General features: G+C 37.2%; 5 protein-coding genes across 5 annotated transcripts; 2 read left to right on the forward strand and 3 right to left on the reverse strand.

Moving 5' to 3' along the window:
* Nucleotides 1-296: 296 nt before the first annotated feature.
* LOC114522117 (UPF0692 protein C19orf54 homolog) lies at nucleotides 297-1,660 on the forward strand. Its single transcript, XM_028542747.1, has 3 exons — nucleotides 297-560; nucleotides 785-1,113; nucleotides 1,200-1,660. The coding sequence occupies exons 1-3, from the start codon at nucleotides 367-369 to the stop codon at nucleotides 1,553-1,555; spliced, it is 879 nt and encodes a 292-aa protein (XP_028398548.1). The 5' UTR covers nucleotides 297-366; the 3' UTR covers nucleotides 1,556-1,660.
* A 98-nt stretch (nucleotides 1,661-1,758) lies between these two features.
* On the reverse strand, nucleotides 1,759-2,931 carry LOC114522118. The gene is made up of 4 exons (XM_028542748.1): nucleotides 2,845-2,931; nucleotides 2,616-2,734; nucleotides 2,179-2,537; nucleotides 1,759-2,098 (listed from the first exon to the last, which is right to left on the reverse strand). The coding sequence occupies exons 1-4, from the start codon at nucleotides 2,865-2,867 to the stop codon at nucleotides 1,793-1,795; spliced, it is 807 nt and encodes a 268-aa protein (XP_028398549.1). The 5' UTR covers nucleotides 2,868-2,931; the 3' UTR covers nucleotides 1,759-1,792.
* Nucleotides 2,932-4,832: 1,901 nt separating this feature from the next.
* Nucleotides 4,833-7,512, reverse strand: LOC114522367 (speedy protein A-like). The gene is made up of 6 exons (XM_028543038.1): nucleotides 7,257-7,512; nucleotides 5,720-5,778; nucleotides 5,558-5,643; nucleotides 5,282-5,453; nucleotides 4,964-5,186; nucleotides 4,833-4,885 (listed from the first exon to the last, which is right to left on the reverse strand). Exons 1-6 carry the CDS (start codon nucleotides 7,510-7,512, stop codon nucleotides 4,833-4,835), a joined length of 849 nt encoding a protein of 282 aa, XP_028398839.1.
* Nucleotides 7,513-7,773: 261 nt separating this feature from the next.
* Nucleotides 7,774-12,001, forward strand: LOC114522115 (protein NRDE2 homolog). The gene is made up of 7 exons (XM_028542745.1): nucleotides 7,774-7,918; nucleotides 8,114-9,307; nucleotides 9,399-9,528; nucleotides 9,648-10,526; nucleotides 10,613-11,294; nucleotides 11,435-11,644; nucleotides 11,756-12,001. The coding sequence occupies exons 1-7, from the start codon at nucleotides 7,774-7,776 to the stop codon at nucleotides 11,879-11,881; spliced, it is 3,366 nt and encodes a 1,121-aa protein (XP_028398546.1). The 3' UTR covers nucleotides 11,882-12,001.
* A 96-nt stretch (nucleotides 12,002-12,097) lies between these two features.
* On the reverse strand, nucleotides 12,098-21,455 carry LOC114522116 (serum response factor-like). Its single transcript, XM_028542746.1, has 5 exons — nucleotides 20,851-21,455; nucleotides 20,428-20,685; nucleotides 15,251-15,538; nucleotides 14,558-14,962; nucleotides 12,098-14,408 (listed from the first exon to the last, which is right to left on the reverse strand). The coding sequence occupies exons 1-5, from the start codon at nucleotides 21,169-21,171 to the stop codon at nucleotides 14,253-14,255; spliced, it is 1,428 nt and encodes a 475-aa protein (XP_028398547.1). The 5' UTR covers nucleotides 21,172-21,455; the 3' UTR covers nucleotides 12,098-14,252.
* Nucleotides 21,456-24,391: the final 2,936 nt, after the last annotated feature.

Here is a 24,391-nt window from a genome sequence, read left to right on the forward strand (position 1 = left end):
ACGACCATGCAAGGAGAGTGGTTAACGAAACATGAGAGCGAAGCTTTGAAGCTCATAGCAAAGAACGCAAGTCGTCAGTCGTGTATAGTCGCTGATAATAAATTAATGATACCTTATGATTTATGCATTTGACTGAATTACAATAAACTCATTGTGGGCCATATTGTGTCTGAACTATTACAAAGGGTGAGTTTGGCCAACGCCCATGCCAACCCGAGGCAGCCTGGAGAGAATGAACAATTCACAGGTTAGTACCCAGTTCCCAAATGAGAGGCAAAAAAAATGGAGGAGGAAAAAGAAGTTGAGGAAGTTTGTAGAACGTCAGTCGTTCCTACAGCCCCACCACCACCTGTAGTGAGAAATGAAATGCCCTACGCACAAGGAAAAAATCTTATGAAATCTGCAGCTACTTTAATAGGCCAAGACGACTGTAAAAGTGTGAAGGAATCCGCCTTGAATGCATGTCAACGATTTTTAGGTCGTTACAAGACAGAGGAGTGTGGTTTAGCTTGGTTCTATCATAACAACGATGTTGACGCATTTCTTCAAGACGGACCAACGTATGTCAATTGATCTGAGTATAATATATATATCTAAATATTACTTTATCATATATGTGTATATTTGTAACAATTTGGTAATGTACCGAAAAAAGGTATACTCGACTTTGGTCGAATATTCCAAAATATGGTATATTTTCTTCTGGGAAATATTTCTTGAATGACCTCGCATATTTTAAAATTTCCCAAATATGGACCATTCCCATATTGTTCCTGTTTTCTAGGTGTGGCTTGGTAGCTCTCAAGCTTGCTGCTAATATTCTAAGAATCTCACAGCATGAATCTACTAATGAAATTGAGGACCTTCTTAAGGTGGCCCAAGTACTCGGCTTCACCAATCACGGCGAGATGTTCTCAGCGCAGGATATGGGTTTACTGGCAAAGAAATATTATAAGCTTAACTTTGAAGTTGATAATAATGGCCTTGATGATTATGGCAAATTGATAGAACATTTATGCAAAGGCTATTCAGTGGTGTTTCCCTATGATGAGGACAGAAATCATGAACCATGTCTAAAGAGAGGTCACAAAGCACACTGGGCAGTATTAACAGGTACATAATCAATTAATTAGAGTCCATGTATGAAGTAATTTTACACTTACCCCAATGAAAGTGAAGCAAACTTTGTTGTCTTTCAGGGTTCCTTGTTGGTTTAAAAGATAGAAATCCCATCTTAACAGATATATGCATGGATCCTATGGATGAAAACAAGACAGCAATTTATCAGTTTCATGCTCAAGAAGGACAATCTCCTCAGGAATTTAGGACAAAGCATTTGTTCCTGATTGCTAGACAAGGGAAATCTAGACATTATGCTTTGTGGCATTGGACTGACTTAAATAACAGCAATAAGAATTTATTTGAATTTGTTGATGCGGATGGTGATTTGGAAGAATCAGAAAGGACTAATTGTGTGTTTACTGAAGGAGTACAAGCTGGACTTTGCTCAAAGGTTGTTTTTCTTTTCCCAAACAGTGAAAGCAGCAACAGTTAAACACCATTAAATACATTATGGAAGTATAATTATGAAGCTAGGTAACTTTTAGCAAACTTTAATTTCATAGAATCTTTAAACTGATTCATAGTTTGAACAAAAAAATCTTGGTATGGGTCTCTTGGAAAACACTTATTTTACTTGAATATTAATTGTTTTCTTTGTGTCTAAATTATATTTACAGTCAAACTTTAATTTAATTCAATTGTCTTCTTCAATTGTCTGAGATTGGTTTAATCAATTCACAATTTTCATATAATTGGGTGTGATGTTCTCCTTGTTCACAGAAGAGTGCTGGCTGAGCAGCATTCTTGTCTTTGGACATTTGGAACAGCATTGTGCAGCCACTTTTCCCAAGGTAGTTTTTAAATTATCCACACTTCTTCTTAGCTCTTCAAGTTTTCGAATTTTCTCAACCCTTCCTGTTTTAAGGTTCTCCTCTTTGCTCTTCTGTTTCAGCCTAAACTGACGGCTGCATTCTCTATTTTTTTCTTTCCTTCTCTTCATCCGTAGCAGCTTCTCCTGATCCATGCCTAGTTCCCCCTGCCAAAAACGAAAGCATATTGACTTGACGTGCCTCTTCATTGGAGTGTATTGTATTTTAGTACCTCCAGAAACATTACCTGCTCTGATTGCAAAATCATATTGTTATTCACTCCCCCATGGTAGCTCTCCATGCCAGAATATTCCGTTTTGGGATATGCACAATAATCATGGTCAATAAGATTAGTCTCGTGTGTGCTTGTCTCACCAAACGTAAAAGACATGGGGTGTGAACTTTCATCCGTGCCGGTTGAATTGAGAACCGTTAAGGTTAAGGAGGACTCGCCCCTTGGCTTTATATCAGCATCAATACAATCCTGAATTGGACCGATTGGTACACTCTCTATCTGCATGTGATGAGAGAACGAATCCGTGGCTGTATCTTGGTAACTACCATGGTAACTACCATGATGCCAGTTTTCTAAATTGTTACCATGTTCTGAAGAAATCAATCGACTGCTTAGTTACGCTATAGAGTCATACAACAAACATAGATTAATAGCAATGAATAACATACCAATGAACTGTAAAAGGTCTTGTGTAAATTTCTCGTTTGAATATTCATCCGTTAAATTGATGGACGGAACCTCTCCAAAACTGCTGCTGCTTTTGATTTGTTGAGCGGCGTCTTTGATCCTGCAATTCATGAGGTAAAATTGAGATATCTCTGTTTGTGATATTTACAAAAATACTTTTCAAACACAATTTTAATTTGCATTATTTATCTTTTTTAAAGGAGCACCTACTCGCTTAATGTGTTTTCCTGCATGTCCTCCTTTTCCTTTTTCACGATGCTTTCTACTTCAATTACATTTCTTTTCGTTTCATTTTGAATTTCTCCCTGCAACTTCTCATTTACTTGTATATTTGGTACTTTTTCTATGTCTGTTTGCCTATCGTGAGATATTTCCATTCCTTTTCGACAAGACTAAGTGTCTTGCGGCCAGCAAAAACAATTACCTGAAAATTTTTTTTTAAAATCTGGTCTGTGACATATAAATATTTGAAGAGATCTAGATATGCGCGTTGTTTAATCACCATTTTGTACTTACAAAGTTTGAAGAAACCACATTTGATTGCTGCAAAACATATTCTTGACTAAGATATGGAAGTACTTTACGCTTCTGCACTCAAAAAAGCTGGCAAAAATGTTTTTTCGCCGATTTTGTTGCTTGAAAAGATGTCTTTTGAAATTTGAAACGTCGTTTTGTAAAAAAGGAAGGACTATGATTGGTTAACAGTCTCGATTTCCGAGATAGAAACGACGATTACCGAAGTATTTCGGGGAGAAAATCGACCAATCAACTAACACTCGAAGCTTAGCGAGTGTTCACGAGTCATTTCTAGCTTCGCTGTCATCGCTGACGTCAACCGTTTTTGCGCGGGAAAGCATTTCACTTAAAAAAACAAATTTTCGATATACTACTCTGATATTCTTTGTGAAAAGGCAATTTCATTTTTTTAACTGTGCAGCCTGTTTGAGTTAAACGGCAGGACCATGTCAGACAGGATTGTTCCTGACTTGAAAACCCATACTTTGGGAGAATGCTCATTTGAAAACTGCGATATTGGGCCAGACGACATCGATTGGTGCACTGGGTTTTGGAATGAAATGGCTGGCGAAGTTACTCCAAGGTGTGTTTTCGATAAAAGAACTTTGCATAAAACTCTCTTTTGTCTGCTAGCGATATTGTCTTTTAATCTTTTTTAGCCTGTATCCAGACAGCCCTATTTTCTCATCTAAAGAATACGACTGGGACGACCCCGTTTTTCTTGAAAACGCACTTGCCACCCCTAATGTCGAAGAGACATTTGCAGGCTCACATCTGAATGGTTATCCTGTTTTTATGCAGAATCAGACAAAAGAAGGTTAAACTAAAGGCTATATTTACAATTATTTTCTCAAGACTCCAGTCAGCATTTATTTAAGTTAAGCACGCTTCCATTTCTCGAAAATTTTAATTAATTGCACCATAACATTCACTTTATCCTTTTTTGATTATAGACACCTATTTAGTCTATTCATCAGCAAATGTCTGCGAACCCGATAGTACTTTAGAAGTAGGACTTCCAACAAGTACATCTAAACCAAAAAGCCAACGGCAAAGAAAACGTAAGGTATGTGTTTATGTATAGTACTCAGAACGAAAAACCCGCATAGGCGCACCAAATAACGCAATGAATGGAAGTTTTGCGCAAATTATTTCATAGTGATCCACTTTGTGTATATTTTCAGACTGAAAATACACACGGAACGGCATCAAAACGACAACGAACATCTAATACCAAGAAAACAAAACAAAAGACCAAGAAATAATCGAATATCAAAACTGTTTTTAATTAATATATATGTACAATTTATATTATAATTATGGAACATATTTTTCAACCGTTCATAGATTTTCACAATTCAGCAGATATAGTTAAGACTGCATGTATAAGATTAACTTGTATTCTATATATTTTTTGTACATTTTCAACATTTTGGTAATTACATACGTTCTTCATAGTAAATTCACTAAATTTAATTAATGCTGCTGGTCAGGTAAAATTTTTCTATAACTTGATCGATTTCCTTCATTCCCAACAAAAAAGGTTCACAATCTTCTGCGTCTCTCGTCTCAACTCCTGTCACTCTTCATTGGTTTCCCAATTTCTCTTACTTTTCCCATTCACTTTTTTGGAAAAGTATTAAAAACAGTTTTGTTACAATTAAGAAAATGTTTCACAGGTTTTACTCATTATGATAGTGTTGAAGGGATAAAATAAAATGCAGCGCATTGATTTCTTAATGAAAAGAATAAACAAGAATAAACAGAAATGGTAGAACTACCATATGAAGAACCATAGAAGTTTCAAACTTACCTTTAAAAAAGACCTCGCTGGATTGTGGTGATGATAAATATCCAGATGAACCAGAGTCTAGTTTCTTCAATTCTTCACATTGCTTGCAATGTAAAGGACTTGCACCAGGGCCTCGCGGCGTGAGGTTAACTTCTTCCAAGAATGAATTTTCAGGTATGGCTCCACCATGGTGAGGCTTTCTCGTTCGTTGCCAAATGGGATGACTTGGTGCAATGGACATGACCTAGTTCGATATTGGTATAGAACATGAATCCTGAAACTGATCTTGACTTACATGAAGCTTGATCAAGATTTCAAGTTTACATGATAAATGATTACCTCATCGCATGTTCGCCGGCTTACAACAGCTCTGTAGTTCATTTTCTTCCATAACTTATCACGTTTGGCAAGGAAGCCGTCAAACAAGTCGCGCCACTTATGGCCAAGTGCCCAAGGCAAAATGTCGTATTTCTGATCCTCGTCGTCTTCTTCCATGTCATTGGCTAAATATCTAAAGAATTGATTGGAGAATCAACGATGTCAGTCAAATGAACAATTTACAATAAGCTATTACCGGAGAGAAAGTATACATGAAAAAAACCAACGGATACATACAAGGCCAGGAAAAAATTTGTCCGGGTGTATTCACGTCTGGTCAACTCTGCTCGTTTGAAATAAGCGTATACCATTGCGAGTAAGTACTATAAAGCAAACAAAAATATGAACTAAAGTTGATTATCGCGACAGAAGTAGTCTTTTCTCAACATTAAAGCTTACTTTGTCGGATATTTTTACACAAGAATCCATCCACAGAAAATCTTGAATGAGGTCATCGTCTAGTTTGGAAAAGAACGTGACGTCAGTTGTCACATGACAAATCACATGGTTATTTAAAGAAAATTGCATGTGATAACCCAATATAACGTTAACATTAATTTTGCGTATTAATACACAGGTAAAGTCCAGGGACCGCGGAGCAGGGTGGCTCGCTGGGCTTTAGCCCCACCAATAATTTTTCCGTAATAAGTCTTTAATTTTGAATATTTTTTAGTTAGCTCAAATTTACAAGCTAAAATTTACAAGCAATACAAGCGCCAAACATGCTGGAAACCGGCTTTACATTGGATAAGCATTTGACCATTAAAACAGCGTGCTTATCCATGTCAAAATATTTGACATCATAACCAAAGCATGGTTATATTGTTTAATGTTTGTATATGAGCGCCAAACATGCTGGAAACTTTACATAGGACAAGCATTTGACCATTAAAACAGCGTGGTTATCCATATCAAAATATTTGAAATCATAACCAAAGCATGGTTATATTGTTTAATGTTTGTATATGAGCGCCAAACATGCTGGAAATTTTACATAGGACAAGCATTTGACCATTAAAACAGCGTGGTTATCCATTTCAAAATATTTGACATCATAACCAAAGCATGGTTATATTGTTTAATGTTTGTATATGAGCGCCAAACATGCTGGAAACTTTACATAGGACAAGCATTTGACCATTAAAACAGCGTGGTTATCCATGTCAAAATATTTGACATCATAACCAAAGAATGGTTATATTGTTTAATGTTTGTATATGAGCGCCAAACATGCTGGCAACTTTACATATAGGACAAGCATTTGACCAATAAAACAGCGTGGTTATCCATTTCAAAATATTTGACATCATAGCCAAAGCATGGTTATACTATTTAATGTTTGTATATGAGCAGCAAACATGCTGGAAACTTTACATAGGACAGGCATTTGACCATTAAAACAGCGTGGTTATCCATGTCAAAATATTTGACATCATAACCAAAGCAAGGTTATATTGTTTAATGTTTGTTATGAGCGGAAAACATGCTGGAAACTTTACATAGTATGTATTATTTTCCAATAATCCTTTGAGAGGCATTTGCGGCGATTTCAGTAGCCTGCATGGCAGGCGGTCCCTCGCCCGATTTCAGGGACCGCCTGCCATGCAGGCTACGATTTCAGAGGCCTATGTATATTTCAAAATTTTCCCGGACTCTCCTAGCAGGCGCGCGGTGCCGAGCCCCAGCAATACGAAAAACGCTCCGCGGTCCCTGAAGTCAGGTATTGGTATTGTATTGACGTCGACATATAACATATTGCTATATGGAAGGCCCCCCAGCACCCAGTGAGGCCGCCATGGTATTTGGTATTCCCTTTTCTCTGTGATAAACATTTGTGTAAATGCAATAAATTTTGTACTAAGTGCTATATAAAAACAATAAAATCGACAAAATTGCTTTTGAAAGCAAATTCTGTTAGCAAACACCGTTTACTTACCAAATAACCTAAAGAAAGCAACCATTTCTGAGTTCTTGGCATATTCGGTCAAACTCAATGCAGTATAAATTTTTTCGTTCTTTGGTTCAGCCAAATTTTTAACGCCAGTGTTTCTGTAGGTTTCTATGTTTTGCTCCTTCAAGGGACTCCTTGTCCTTCTTCGTTTGACTCCGAGGTAAAATAACCTCTTTTCCCCTTTTCGCTTCACGTTTCCATCGTGCGAATTATTCTTTTTGTCCGAATGAGCCTGCCCCATCTCGTCCACCCAATCCAGGATATCTTGTACTTTAGACACTTTTGCTTTTTTACTTTTACACACCGGCTTCAGTTTCATAATATACGTTCAAATAAACATAAATACACTATTCCAATGGCATAATATAGAAAGAAAATGCCTGCAAAACTCCGCAAAATAAAAACAACAAAAAGCAAGCAGCGAAGCAAAATTTTGAATTTTTGAACTTTTCCCGCGTTTTGCTATTATCGCGCGAAGGTAGATGAGGCTTGGGAACTAAACATGGCGGACGAACATGAAAAAGTAGACATATCAGGAAAAAGCCCTTTGTTCCCGATTATATCTTCAAATTCTTGTGACATACATACAGCTAGACAAACTAGTGGTTTGTTTCCTTCTGTGCCTGTTTGCATCAGTGAGGAAAAAGGTATATAATGTACGAATGCGTGTCGAATGCAGTACTAGAACAGTCGATAATGTTGACATGTTTATGATATTCTAATCAGAAACTGCATATATAAAGCATCGAGATTGCACCAAACAATGATCTTTTGCAACAATATATATCCCTGTAGATATTTTTGTAAATTATAGAGACACAAAATTTTACTGATTTTCTTAGAATCGTTTGACTGGCTGTCTAACGCGAGCTACAACATTCATAATCACACTGAAATCCCCACAAATATCGAAGAAGAATGCGAATCACCATCGAGCCATTCTAGCAATGAAGACGAAATATCAAAGGAAACGAGATCAGATCAAACGGAAGAGAAACACGTTAGGAAACGACGCAAGAAAGACAAATCGACAAAACATAAAAAACACAAACATAAGAAGCAAAAAAAACATAAATCTACCGACGATCCAAAGCTCACAAACCTTCCCTCGACGATATGGATTGAAGAGTCTGGATTGGAGGTCGAGAAAGCCTTTCGTATTCACAGAAAACCGGACTACAATAATCGTGAATTTGGTGGACTGTACAGGCTGGACATTGCACTCCACAATCAAAACCCTAAACTAAGATGTCTTGGCCTAAGCAGAGACCAAGAGATTGAACCAAAATCAGGTCGAAAAGAGAAGAAAAAATCAAAACAAAGATACTGGGGGAGTTTTGTAAGTTCGGATGACGCTTCAACATTACTTGGTCAAACTGGAAAGACTGGTTTTGGTTTTAGTAACAATTTTTCATATGTTCCACTCGAGTTGCCAGTAGCTGTTAATGATGAGAATAAAGAATCCTCTGCAGGAGACAATGATCAACCTGTTTCAGTAATCTTATCTAAAACGAAAGATTTAAACCAGAGAGTCGGGGATAATCCAAATGATATCCAAGCGTGGTTGGATTTAGCTGATCTTCAGTCACAACAAGCGCAGTCCAGTTACCAAACCAGTAACACATTCAGCAAAAGTGGAATTGAAGATCAGAAGAAATCTAGCAAGATGTTATTGGAGAAGAAGGCAGCTGTACTGGAAAAAGCTGTTGAGAAGAATCCATCCAGTGTTGAATTGATCGTGGCTTGTATGAACGTTTGCGCGCAAACCTTGGACAGCGAAGCAATCCTTGAAAAATGGAGGAAACGTCTGTTCATTCAGCCTCAGAAAACTTTGCTGTGGAAGCATTATTTAATGTTTTGTCAGTCTAGTTTCTCTGCATTTACCTTCTCAACAACGCTAGCTATCTATACCAAGTGTTTCACAACACTTTCGGCCATTCAGAGCGGCAAATTCACCTCCCATTCACCAGAAGATGATATAGAAAGCGGAATGGTGGAAATTTTCGTGCAATTTTGTCAGTTTCTAAAACAAGCAGGTATATTTTGTATTTTAATGTACGTGCTTTTTTACCATCCTCTTGTTTTATGCTTCCATTCATGCAATAAACTGGTTATTTTCAATTTAAGGTCAGACGGAGAAAGCTATCGCAGCCTTTCAAGCTTTGATTGAATTTAACTGCTTTTGCCCAGAAGGCCTTCAGGAGACACGTTCAATGACTTCATTTTTTGAAACATTTTGGGATAGCGAAGTGCCAAGGTATTTGAGAAATAGTTTTGAAGCAATTGGAATGAACATAGAGATTGTAAACTAACGAACCTAAGCCGACGGCTAAGATATACGAAATAAAACAATTCTTTGTATTCATTGTCCTTAAGATTTGGAGAGGAAAATGCTCAAGGCTGGAACAGTTGGATGAAGGATCGAGAAGAAACATCACATCCTGTCGCATTGAGCGAAATTTTTCCCAGAAATGATACTCAAGAAGAAATTTCAAGGCAAGAAAAGATTCTCAGCAGCCATTCCGATAGACATGCTTCCTGGTTGAAACTCGAGTCCTCTCGTGAAGCAGAACAATGGCGTCCAAAGAAGACCAGCGATGAAGAAGAAGAAAACGAAGATCCTGATAGAATCGTCCTTTTCCAAGACATCAGTTTTGTTCTCTTCCAACTAACGGATGAAAGTCTCAAATTTCAACTTCTTTGCTACTTTCTGTGTTTTCTTGGAAACCGCGTCGATTTTCAATCAACCTCTAGCGATAGTAAATCATCCGCTGTTCAGCCGGAACGACTTCTCCCCGTGCTAATAGAAGATGAGAAACAAATACAATCAATCATTGATGGAAACCACCTAAATTTTGCATGTAGTTGGAACAGCTTTGAAAGACCTTTGGAAAATCACGATATCGCGTATCGAATGTTTATCCGGAATATTTTCAACCAGGCCTTGGGATGCTTCTCAGCAGATCTACAGACATTCCTCGCAATACATTGGCTGCGTTTTGAAAGGAATATTCTCGCGTCCGAAGTGAAGTCGAAAAAGCGAAAGCAATGCTATAAAGCCGTACGAAAACTTGCCAAATCGTTGCTAAAGCTGGAACAGCATCGAAACAACCTGAGGTTGTGGTTTGCTTTTGTTCAAGTTGAGTGGGTGAATGAGAACTGGATGGATGCAAGAGGTGTTGTAACTTCGTTGTTGGAACAGTCGTTGAATATGACAGACAAGACTTCTACCATGGAGTACTACCACTTTGTAAGGTATATCGAGTGTGTTTCTTAAACAACTAGATCTGTTTGTATTTTTTTCTCTGCCCAATGCAATTTATAACGTTTATGCATTTCAGGTCGTATTGTGAACTAGAGATGGGTTTAGGTAGTGCACTACAAAACGACAAAGTCCCGGACATGGGGGATCTTAGGAAGAAAATTTTACCAGCGATATCTGTTCTTGTTAACAAAGCGCCTGGGAATGTACCGAAGTTCTTAACTCCAGCTCAAATACTCAAGACTCACAAAGCTCTGGAAGAGAAAGGAGCTTTGATGCTTGCAGAATTTCAAAGTTGGTACGATGACATCGTTTCTGCCCAGGGAGAAAAGGAGTTCTTTGTTGATTTTATGATCTGTTATGCATTTTTTCAATATTGGAGTCTCGGCCTAGTTGCTGCTAAGAGCGTTGTAGACTCTGCACTAAGCGCTGTCAGGTCAAACAGAACACACGATGGTGGCGTGGTATTATCCCGCTCGAAATACGAAGAGGATATCCTGGTCCTCTACTGCAAACTTTTGAAGTTTCACTCAAAAAATAACGTTTCTCCAGTAAAGCCATTGCGCGACAGTTTATTATCGTCGCTGTCTGCTTTCCAAGAAAATCCGTTCTTTCTTCATTCATACGTCATGTTGGAGCTGAAATCTTGTACATCGTACTCAATACGACGATATTTTGACAGTTTGCTTGACCGATCGAGGACACCAATTCCTTGGCTGTTTGCTATTCTTTATGAAAGCCAACGACAAAAGACAATTCAGGTAATCATTGCGAGCTTTGAGTAGCAAAAAATCAAAGAGATTTGGTTAAAGGACTGTCCACAACGGATGGAATTATGAATTTTTCAGCCAAGCATGGAATACTAAGGCCAGGGTATAATGTTTTCTTTGAATTTTCCTAGAATTCCTATACTTCAACCCACGCAGAGCTGTCCCAAACTGGAGTGATTTATCGTCTGCGTTCGCTTTACGAGAGAGCCATCAATCATCCAAGCGCAAGACATTGTGTGGCCGTCTGGAGATCTTACATGAAGTTTGAAGCAGATAACGGGGATTTACGTCAGGCTAAAGCAATATTCTACCAGTCCCTGCAGTGTTGTGCATGGTCGAAGGTTAGCAGACATCCATCCAGTTATCTTTCTATGAGTCAGAGTTGATATTAGACTGTTAATGGAAAGAATCTTGATTGATTTATTACCTTTCTCTATTTAATTTGTTTCTAGTTAACCTACTTGGATGCGATAAAGCTATTTCCAGAAATCTTTCAAGACGTCTACGACATGATGGAAGAGAAGGAATTAAGGATAAGAACACCATTTGAAGAATTGGACCTTCTCTTGGAAACTTGAAACATTCTAAATTCTTGAAATATGCGAAGAGATAGGACCATTATATTACAATTAAAACTGCCTCACTTGTTGCTAATTAAATACCGATGACGATCGCTATGTAAATTAGGGCAATAAATCTTGAAATCAAAAAGATCGATGTCATTTAATTATCAACTCTTAAAAACCTCCTTCACTACGTCCAGAAGAAGATACTAACACGAAACAGATTTTTAAATATCGTTTATTAATAGAAAACATTTGCAATTACACAATAAGTGTAAAAATTCTCAAATTACTGCACATTATAACACTTTTGACTATTTACAGATTTGTTAATTCATATTTACATTTGTCCTGTACAAATTACAGTCAACTTTAGCTGATAAACAACCATTGAACTTGATAAACATTTTCGTCTAATTTCAACTACATTGTTAAATTATACAAACTACAGCAGTCGTAGAATAATTACGGGTTTGTTTTGAAATGATTACGGTTTAACTATCCCATTGGCACTTGGCAAGAAATACGATATTTGTATTTGTAAATATCAACTTTCATTATCTTAACAAACAATGAATCGAGTCCTTTGTTTAAAACATATGTTGAAATATAAAAATTCATCATTAAGATTAGAGACGGTGGGTGAGGTTTAAGAAGAAACAAGAATAGCGCTGAGCTTAACTTTCCTGTTAAAATGCGAAAGCGGTTCAAGTATTGTGCTTCAAATAAGAAACGCTTCCATAAATGGAAATCTGAAAGGATCCACCCTCAAAAGGTCACAGCATAAACTGCTATATATAGTGTAATGATTTTGTAGGAATATGTAACAGATCAAATAAAACGTGGTAATGAGAAATCATGAATATATTACCGCTGTAACTGACAACCAGGGTTTGTTTGAGAATTATTTTTAAAGATGGTCTTTGAAATTAGGTTTCGTATTTTCTCGTGCGGAACTCCGAACTAATAACGTCAGTGGTGCCGCTGTATATAGAGATTTTTACTCGCTGTTTTTCTTGATATTTTGTGTAAATCATGCATCAAATATTATCGAGAGCACAATCACAATCATTGAAGGTTTTGGTATTTTTTGATGTTGGCAAAGTCACAGACTGCCTGTATAGTTTATCTTCTCACGACTTTTCTCAAGTGCTTCTTAAGTGGCCACTTACACAAAGCTCTTTATCGAAAATTCTCTAACTTGTACCACGCGATAGTTTCCGTTTCGACAACACCTCAACGTTTGTTGTAAATATGCCTGTTTAAACATTGTACTATCGCCCGGTGGGCCTAAGAGTGGGTGGGGAAGGACGTTTCGAAGGACATTTTCGAAGGACGTTTTGATATTACCTGCACTAAGTAATCTGTGTGTAACAAACGAGAAGTTTCTTGAGAGAAAGCCCTCCAGCTTTTCTTGTGATATCAGTTAATCCGAGGTCTCTTTCTTGCAACGGAGATTATGCGCATATATGCCGAGATAATTTTGGTTTATAGGAAGCCGATTGAGATCCGGTCGGAAGAAGATATTCACGAAAATTCGACAAATATTTGAAGCACGCGTCGTAGCCTGTGTATAAATATATCTCGTAACAATAGTTTGCATTTACCATCAAAATGATCTCAAATCATTATCATTACGTCCTTAAGACGAAACAGAGAACAATGTGGGCAACGTTTCAGTTCCTATATTCTCAGAAAATTGACACGAGGAAATTAGATTGAGTTGTTTAGTCGCTTTTCATCGCAAAAATTGCATCCTATATACCATCTACTAAATAAGGAAACCATCCGCATGTCACGAGTTCCTGTAGGATCACAAGGTACAGTCCTATAGGACCGCACTCTACGAATATTATTAGCCAATGGGGTAGTTTAACAACACGGATGTTCCGGAAGAGAAGCCAAGTTATTGTTTGCGAAATTTCCCGTTTCTAAACACATTAAAAATCTCAAAATAGTGATTTCAAGATCGAAAATTAGTTATCACTCCATAGGAGTGGGATTATCTTATTATATATGATTAAATAGTATATATTTCAAATATTTTGATTGTGGCATTGTTCCTTCACGCTAGTTGATTTCTTAGACTGAATTTAGGTGCAGAGATAAACTTTGATCAACACCAGTCGATTTTCCTTAACTACAGGCCGTTAGAAAGAGCAATTCGTGTGTTCCGGTAGAAAGGGTTAGTCTACTTCATGTCTAAACTTCCTAGGGTGAAGGCAATCTTTCATTGCAGATATCTAATATCTTGTGCTGTTTTGGAACAAACCGTTCATTGTTTTGCCCTCTCACGCGGGCGTCGATCGCCGGTCATCCTTAGTGATTGATTACTTTATGTAATCACAACAAAGAATCCCCACTCACGCCTACCACGAGTCCTCGGCTACTTATGAGAATTCATGTTCTTCTCCAGAGCACCGTCCTGGTGCACAGATAGAGAGCTGGGATCCACCATGCTCACCATGTCGCCTGGTGAATTATGGTTGTCATGGATACCGTTGGAATGGTGTTGTAACGAATTACTGTACTCTTGGTGAACCTGTATCAGAAATAGGCATAGAAGGACTTAGGTATATGCATTGATGTATAGGAAACGGCTTGTTTGGCAAAGTAAGCCACGCACATATACAACTGGTCCGTGGTCCATACATATGAAATTAGAGCACAAAAAATCTTGTTCATTATTACCTGTAGCGTTCCAGGGACGTGTTGCAACGATACAGGTATCCCCTGGTTGGTAACGACTGTACCATCTTGCATTACAAGATGGTGTGGTTGTCCATTTGAGTCACCATCAGACATGGTAGATTGTGTGGTTGGTGGCGTTGCATACAATATACCACTTGAGTTGTACATCAGCGGCATATTCCCACTTGTATACACCGCATGATTCTGTCCACCCTCGCTACCTTGCATGGATAACACATTGATGGGTACACCTGACATGTGACCCCCATTACCCGGGCTGTCCCCTCCAGGATGCTCGGGACTGCCGTGGTGATGGTTATGTGACGTCACGTTATTGTCCATGTGCGAGTTTGCGGACGTCGTGGCTGCTTGCATTCGTTGCAAGTGAACTTGCGGGTTGACCACCTTAGAGTAAAAGATACAGTCAGGTATGTGAAAATGCAGAAGAATATACAGATTTCTCGCACGTGCTGCCATTGGGATAAAAAACAGATAAAATTTGTGGAAAACTCTGCAGATTGTGTGATGATTGTTTGACAAAATCAAAGATGCAATCCCGAGAATTCAGCAAACATTAAAAATATTTTCAGATCTCATTTTGATCGTCTTATATTTCCTCAGCTCGAAGTTTTGAAATTCACAGGACCACATTCAGGACAAAATAGAAACTGAGTTTCACATTTTCAAACCTACCTGTGTCAAAGGCTGTTGTGTGCCTTGTCCAAGCTGATACGTTCCATTAGGAAAAGTAGCTCCTGGGGTGAAAATAGTCGCAAAAGCTCCCCCTGGCACAGCCTGCACAGAAAGAGACTGGACACCAGATTTCGAGGCATTCAACTGCTGGCTGGTAGACGGGGGGAGGTACGTTGTCATGGGAAATGATCCGTTACCAGCGGATTGTAAGGTTATTCCTGTCATTGAGCCTGATCCTGTTTGGTTTAAGTCGATGTTTTGGTTTAAGAATATCGACGCCTTGCCGTCCTAAAATAAAATATAAAAAACACGTCAAATTTTGAACTGTGTTACGAAATTGGCACGTTGTAAGAACGGATCAAAACAAACTATAAATAAAGAATTAAATATATAATCCGCTATGTATTTTGACGAACCAAGTGTACGAGTTTTATTGTGATTAAGGGGACAATATTACAGGGAAAAAACGGTATTGTACTTCAATTTAAATGGGTTGCTTGATATGTACTGTCGAATTCCTAGTGAGACTATTAAAATGAACAAATTTCGCTACGTTAGAATTACGTAATTATCCAACCGGCTAAACACGCATGAAACACCCACAGAGACGTAAGAGGTAATCATAATAAATATTAAATCCCCATAGCAACATTGTTATCAATATTAGGACCTAAGTAAGCTTAACTACCACCTTCGCCTGACTTCCAGTACCCTGGTCATCAAGCGTAACCACCACACCTTATACTTAAGAGAGGCAATAAAACATCATGCCCAAAAATAGAAAATGATGCCTTTCAAGGCACGCCGCCTCGTTGAATATGATGAATTATTAACCAGCGATATTCCTCAAGGCTGCGATATTGGTTGAGAGCGTTTCAAGAATCCTGGGAATATGTCTCTGAAATACTTAAGATACCAATTCCATTTGGGCGAATACATTACTCAGGACCGAAAAAACAACATTGGCAAAAACATATCAAAATATTGCCTTGCTCTCAATGAAACATTAGAGATTTTTTTTCCTACTCAAACTGCGATATAGTTCACTATTATATATTCGACATAAGTTGGACTCTATGTTTGCGAAATCTTTTTCATTTATAGTTTAGAAAAATCACGACTGCTAAATGTATCTGCCAATTTGGTTCAAAGCAGTTTCAGTACAAGAGACATCTTAGAGCCTTTTATAAAATTTCTTTCATTTGTTTACAAAGGCTTTTAGTTGCATGGTGCTCATGCAATTCTTTTTATGGTGCTAGAAGCTTGTTGATTTGATGGCTACACTTTGAAATAGTCGAATGTAAATCGACTTACTTCTTCCATTTTTGTAGCCGATAACAAATATCATTAAAGGAATAGCAGCACTTGACATACGAAATAAAGACTCTTCTTTACAACAAAAACAGCCTTATATAAAGTGCGCCTTATTACACGTCATGAAATTGCCCATCACATTACAATAATAAATCATACATAAATAATTCTTACAAACCCATGAGATTGTCTTAAAGATTAACGATTTAATAGCGCTAGAAATTTGCTGCAATTAAGCTCAGATGTAGCAAGCTTAGCGGATATAGTAACGGCTATGAACACGTCATATAGGAGAGACTGGTTTTAGAAGATCTCCTGGGTCAGTTAGGCCTTAAGGGGCTGTTTTTTGACAAGAGACGAAAAACGCAATACCCCAAGTGAGACCCTTTAGGGCTAGAAAACCAAATCTTATTGAACAAGCCGAGGATACTCAGGCAAATAACACCGTTAGCATACTTGAATGCATTTCAGCTACTTTGCTCGATTTTTATGTAATATTAGCTTTTTGGAGGCTGGCCCATGTTTGTTTGCATGTAACGTCTATTTCGACAGTTTCAAACGTGCTCTATAAAAATGGCTTTTTAGAAATCGTGAAGCGAATTGCGTGTATGTAAGAGAACTTTAACAATAAGTATAAACCGTTCTCATCCTGTCCAGACAAGTTCGTAACATCAAAGGAGCACACAAAATATCTTGAGTGTTTTTGAAGAGTCAAGTCAAGTACAGCACTTTGTAGTCCCAAGTTACCTCAACAAATATCTCAAAAATGCGCGACAACTATGCCATATTTACATGCCACCAATAATTTCAAGCTACTGCAACAGTCTATGGGATATAACTGCAGGATGCCATGTCCATGATGCAATTGAACGATTACCTACTCTACTAAGGCTCGACCTTGCTAGCCTTGTATTTCATAGAGTTTATAAACGAGTTATCATTTAACTCAACATTTAACTCAACAACGTTGAGAGTTTTACAAGTCTGCTTCGTGATTGATTTTAAATAGGGTTGAGTGACAGGAATTATACCTCAATACTGCAATTGTGTCCTATAACTAAACGAAATAGCATTTTAGATCACAGTTCATCTCCCTCCAGTGTAAAAAGCATTTTTAATTCTAACTGCTAATCATCAAATTCTAGGTATAGTCAAATTGCAATACACTATGACATGCTCTCTTGCAACTCTGGTTTCATCATCAATAATTGCTTTCGAGTTTGAGAATTTCTTTGGAGCAGTCAATTGACTGATACAACATTACAAATGGATTCAGAATGAGTTTAATATACAAGTACATCTTATGGTTTTTTAACTTATTTTTGCACGAAATGTATCCTTATTTCAATTACCAACTAGTTGAACTCTTGATTTTAGACCCAAAGCTGGTGTTTTTACTTAATAGCACATGTAATAGACTGTTTTACTAGTTATAGCCATATTATTTGGCCTGCATGTGGATAGACTATCTAACCAAACAGGGGCAATGCATTTTAGATCCCCACAGTTACCTACTCCATCAGTTCTCTAAATGGTGTTGATTGCACATTGGATTTCAAAGGAATAGATTTGAATACAACTCTGCATGAGTCTTTTCTAAACTGTGCATCCCAATAATTACATATATCCTTAACAGGAGTATAGCCTTTCAAATTAACCAATGTCAAAGGCCATGTGATTTCTATCCTTATTAAGGGTTTGTATCATCTAACTGTGCCTACAACTGAAGTTCACATTGTCAGTGCATAAAATGTAATATCATAAACCTGATGTTACAATCAAGGCATTCGTTCAAGCTTTTCCCAATCATGGCTATTGGCCAGACTTCTGATGTGCTAAAACCATCAAAAGCTAATTACATGCCACCCTAGCTATTTTTAACTATAAATGATGTACACAGCTGTGTGTTGAAATGCCAAGTATTCTTGGTTAAATCTATCCAAAAAATTGCAGATAGTAACAACTTAAAGCATTATACTACCTTGCTAGATTATTTAAAGGCAATTGTATCTTGTATGAGTTAATATTACACATGCTATACCATAAACAGGTTAAATATAATATCTTAACTGTAACAATCAATGACCCCTACTGGCTATTATGAAAATTTAACAATGGAGTCATCCTTTTACTTTGTCTTTAGCACAAAGCAAGCTTTAATGCTTTTATATTAAATGCCAGAATGACAAAGGCAGGTTTTGACTTGGAATTGTTCAATTTTACTGTTTCCCCCAAAATAGCCGGGAATTCATGTTGATAGGAACTATCATTCCATCAGGGAAATATTATAAATGAACGCAGATGTGCTTATCAAGGTTTTAAATAGGACAGAGTAGTTAGAGTATTAACCCACATAATTCTACGTGGTATTTATGATGCAGTGCCAACCTTCGTATCTAAAAGATTTTTTCTTTGCCAAGCCTTTTGTCTGTGAATGATCTAAGGTACCAACCCACACTGCTTTCCCATACAACACGAGATAAATTGGACTGGTGGTTTACAGAGTCAGCAATATTTGCCATCTAATTTCATTTACTATTATAAACTGTAGCTAGTTAAACCAGTGAAACAATTTTCGTAGACGAATTAAAAAATTAATGCACCCAAATATTTTGCATGAAAAGTACCACAAATTTCCACAATGTATTATGCATATATACTGTAGGTATACAAAAGCACCATGCACTGCTATTGAAAACAGCGATTCTCTTCATAACATGCAAGCATTTCAAATACAATTCAAAAAATTTAAAAACTGAATAAAATAGTTCACAATACGTTACGGGGAAATATTTCATAAACATTAACAAGTGTCGTCAATTTTTGTGTAGGTTTGTGTTTAATTTATATGACGAAATATTATTATAAGTTTGTAGTGCTTCGGAAAAGGGCGGCGTATAAGCTATGTATTTATGTTTAGATAACATGATCGTAATTTATCATAATTCAAATGCCAAGATTGTAGATAAAATGTGAACATAAATATAGACGGCATTCTAAATTGGATACCATAAATTTTCTCGAAATGCTTGCTCGCTTTTAGTACGGGCAGTTTCCGAGTTTACAAGCGTTCCTCAACGCAACCTCAAAAAAAATGTGTTTTATAAACAGTAACCCACTAAGCTTGCGTGCATTCTCTGCCGCAATCGGCAGTATTTTAGGATTAAAAAACATTAAAGCAACGTACATTTTCCATAATCCGACTAATTCCCAAAATCTCACAGCGGCTTCGTCCGAGCAGGGACGCGATGTTTGAATTCCCCAAATACCGCAGCGAAATCTCGAGAATTGCGCCGTATTTCTGTGCACAATCGCTGGCAGAACGCGACGATACGGATATCAAAAACAATTGTACAAATTTAAAGGGCAAGCTCGCCGGTTTTAGGGAAAAGTATAAAGTCCCAACAGTTTACCCTGACTTCCAAAAATGGGTATACTTTTGTTGCGACACGCTACCTTATAAAGACATGCCAGCCATATATGGCCGATTCAACAAACTTACACGAAATATGAATGAGCGAAACTTACTATGCGTAGAAATAAACTGCATGCGCTGTAATAATATCGTAAAAGCATCAAATCTACTGCAAGCAAAGGTTTAGGTATAAAAAACACACACGATTACCACTGAAGTGTTATGCACCGCTTGAAATATATCCCACAATGGCGTCGCTTCGTGTTCGCTTTAAATGTTGCTTTGTATATGTACGAAATATCGAAGTTTATGGCTTATGTGCAAAATGAGATCGTTCTAAGTAGCAATAACGAATATACGGAGAAATAAGAATGTTTCTAGCAAAAGTTATATAACGTGGCACTAAATATAGCTTAAAACTTTCGTTATTTAAAATGAAACAACTTGCCTTGTCAACATTGACTCCTTCGTGAGAGGAATAAGATAAATCAGGCTCTTCATAGCCAGTCGCAGACATACGTTGATCCAAAGTCACTGCATTCACTGCAGGATCAGGGGAATTTAAACACGTTTGTATGAGAGCTTTGCCACTTTCCGATGTTATCATAGGCTGAAGTTTTCGCGTTGCAAACGTGTAGACATGTCCAGTCTCAGACGCAACAAGAAGCATAACCTGTGTCCCCGTCAATGTACTAAGTTCGTATGCCTAGATAATTGCGAAGATATTACATATAAACTTACAGTACTGCATTGTTTTTACCTCTAGTATTGTGCAGAATATACGTGCAAAATACAAAGTACAAATGCAAGGTATTTGCACATAATGCAGACAGGATATTGCCATATATTGACACACACAACACATACGAACCTTTTTCATAATACCCGTCTTCCGCTTGCTAAAAGTTGTGTATCTTCGTAGTTTATTATCAATATATTCCATTTTTATTTTAACCCTGCCTCTCGTCTTCTTTCCTGGTTTTATACCGATTTTCGTATCCTCAATGTCATCATGATCTGATGAGCTGCTATGCAATTCTTCGACATCTCTTTTAATTCCGCGGTGTAGTTGTTGTTGATGCATATTGATGGCGTCCTGTTCTGCTGTCTCGCTGCCTTGCTTCGCTTGTGTCTCAGTTACAATCTCAATCTGGCTGATACACTCGCCGACTTCATTCTGAGTTCTTTCCATTTTTTCAAAGCTTTTATACGAAAGAAGAAATAACACACACGTGCCGATGGCTGTTCGCTTTATTTGGTAAATTCACTGCCTTATAAGGCTAAGCGGCGCCTTCGAATTGCCATATATGGTCATGCCTTTATTGTCTCCTACAGTTCGTCTCCACTTCCGGCCTAAATTATCTCTAATGCTGTATAGATTGCGGCCATTTCGAGCCATGTCAACACCGCACTATTGCTTTCAATTTTATACCGACATACAACGTACTTGTGAACTCTCTCGAAGAGATAATATTCAGTGATGTTTCTCCTTTATTATGTAACAGTAAGCAGGCAACGATATTCACTGTCGCGCAATTTTGCTATGCCAACGCGGAAAAATTTTGTAATATACTGTCAGGGAAACAGCAGCGCGTATATCCAAAATACCCCATTTTTACGCAAGCAGTTCGTCTTTTTTGAAGAACATGCAAATCCCAAACTCTCCAAGGATCGCAATTAGGACATTGTCACCAATTTTCGGCTCATTAGTTAGACTTATTCGGAAGGCATGGCCGAACTTGTGCAAATCGGCGCTTGACTCTTAAAAGATCTGAAAAGCTAACACCATTTTCGGTACGGGGAAGTCAGGCAAGGAAAATGAAACTGTATATAAATGAGTCAGAATACAAAAACTATAGTTACATCTTGGGAAATGTTTTAACCTCAGTATGACCTAGAATCATGCATAGTAAGCCTAAGGAGACAATACGAAAGACTGGCCTCTCGATTCTGGTCGAGGTTCAAAAAGCAACTTCAAATGGCAAGGGAAACACAGTTCTAATTGAGTAGTATTGTTACATTCAATTGTTCGTTAATTTGTTACAATCAAGTGATGAAAACTGGTATTTTACTGGATGTCTTGAGGATTGATTGGTATACTCTGGATTTGAGTACATAAAAGCCGATATTTTGCGGTAATACTCGCTTCAATCAACATGCAGTGTGAGTTGAATTTATTTCCCTTTTTTAAACTGCTTATACTGAACTACGAAACAGGTATACGTGAAGATTTGCTGCCGGCCCCATAAAATTTTAAAGAATTAAAAATAGAAGTGTAATTCGACTTCTATTCTGTAGTTATACATTTGAAGTAATGAAGAGCCCTTTTCCGGGCTTCTCAAAACGGCAGAAATTCACTGATGCAGGTAGATAGGGAATTGATTGTGCGTTCTTATCTCGTTTCAATGACGTATTTTACTTGATTCAATTTGATATTTTTAATCTGTTGTTGCTGTTATAAAGACGAGCGAGATTTGCGAGGCACATCGAATGATGCTGAGTTGAAAATAATGCAGATATAAGGGGATATCATTAACTAGTATATGATCACAGATTGTTGAAATTTTTACTATGCTGTGCCGTGCCGCCGCAAAATAGATTAACGCAAGAACACTGTAAAAGCGTAGTTTATCAAAACAATAACAATTTAGCATACCCAGTCAATACTCTAAACAAATACACTGTTCATTGAAACTCGAAAGTCTAGAAATATCCGCTGTATTCGTCCTAACAATTGTTAGCTTTATATTTATCAATGACACCTTCGGCTGTTCAATAAAACATATAGTCTATACTCGAAATAGGTATGATTGTGTTTTAAAGTGAAATGGGTGTAACACTTTCAGTTCCACCAACTTCTCTAATTGATTCTAAAACGTCTGGAAGCAATGCACAACATACAAATGCTCAAACAACAGGATTTCAATTAAATCTTTGTATATTTTGATATATCCAGGAAACAATATTAATCTTGAGGCATCGCCCCTCCCGATATATAATTATGTCACAATAACTTCTCTATAGGCTCTTTTCAGTGCTTTCATCCAAAATACGGAAGGTATTATATAATTCTATTATGTCTACGGAATTATTTTTCAGTTGGGGGACTCGCCTGAGTGCAGATCCTTAATCGTTTGCCAAAAATTTGTGCGATTTTGTTCATATAGCCAAGTGACATGCAAAGTGTCGGTTTAATTCATTCATTCATTCTAAACAACCGTGTTTTATGCTGGGTATTTAGTAACATAAAGCACGAAGTTTTCATTGGCAAATTCTCCTTTGCAAAATTCATCTGACAAATATATTGTTTGCTCGTGTGCCTGGGAGTTTAGGATAAAATCAGTTACATCACAAACGAGACGGTCGAGACCACAAATCAAATGCACTCATTAAAATATGAATGATCAGATATGACTTTCTTATATCAAAAGATTTGCCAAAGTCAAACAAAATTTGTTGTAAAGGTGTCGTTAAGTACGGTAATGGAAAAAACAGCGATGATTTTCAATAAAAGGACGTTATTAATGGATTATTTTCTCAACGAAATAGGACATTTATTTAGATATTGGAAACAAGATGGTTCACAACGGATTGCATGGCTTTATCTTCAGTATAATTTTATAGTGTTAATATATCTACACGAGTTTAAGTAAGTAGAGGTCTTATTTTAAGTATATATAACCAGTTGACAGAAATATAATAGATGCCAGTTAGTTTACCGTATATATGGTAAAGCATTGCTAGGTATTAACTCAAATTCAAGTAATTTTTATGGCAGGTTCTGCAGGCATTAATGATTATAAAGTTGTCTGTGTAGTTGTCTCGTTTCATATGATGACTTTACAGTTAAGAAAAAAGCAATGACTAATGACTAGAATGTAACTGAGGCTAATCACTGAGACTGCATAAATCAGTTTTGATCTATAATAACATTGGAGCAACGTCGATCTGCCTTTGTATATGATAATTACACTTATCCATGCATGCACTATATAGCTGATGCTGACAAGCACAAATCGCGTTGCAAAAAAAGCACAAATATTTCATTTGAATAGACCTTTTTTTTCTTTTCTAGGTTGTTCTTAGTTATGTGAAGTTGTCATCGTTTAAATTCAGCTGATTCACGGAGAGTTGGTTTCCCACCAGAGAGAGTGATATTACCAGCATCATTATCCACTTCAATATTGAGAACGTAACTCCGTTGTCTAGAGCATCGTGCCAAGATACTCGATGACATAATTTGCAGATCAAACCGTTTGTTTTGTCAACGGTAGTGACACGGAAAAAACTACTTGTTTGTGCCGTTTCAGGAAATTTGTGTTTTGTTTTTACTTTTAAAATAGAATGATCAATTTACTGTGTGTTTTTCACAGTAAATTAGTTTCGCCCAATTCAATCCGGCAACTGCATTG

The sequence above is a fragment of the Dendronephthya gigantea genome, unplaced genomic scaffold (assembly GCF_004324835.1).
Source record: "Dendronephthya gigantea isolate DGI-Jeju-01 unplaced genomic scaffold, DenGig_1.0 000022F, whole genome shotgun sequence".
In the NCBI taxonomy this organism is placed as follows: Eukaryota; Metazoa; Cnidaria; class Anthozoa; order Malacalcyonacea; family Nephtheidae; genus Dendronephthya; species Dendronephthya gigantea.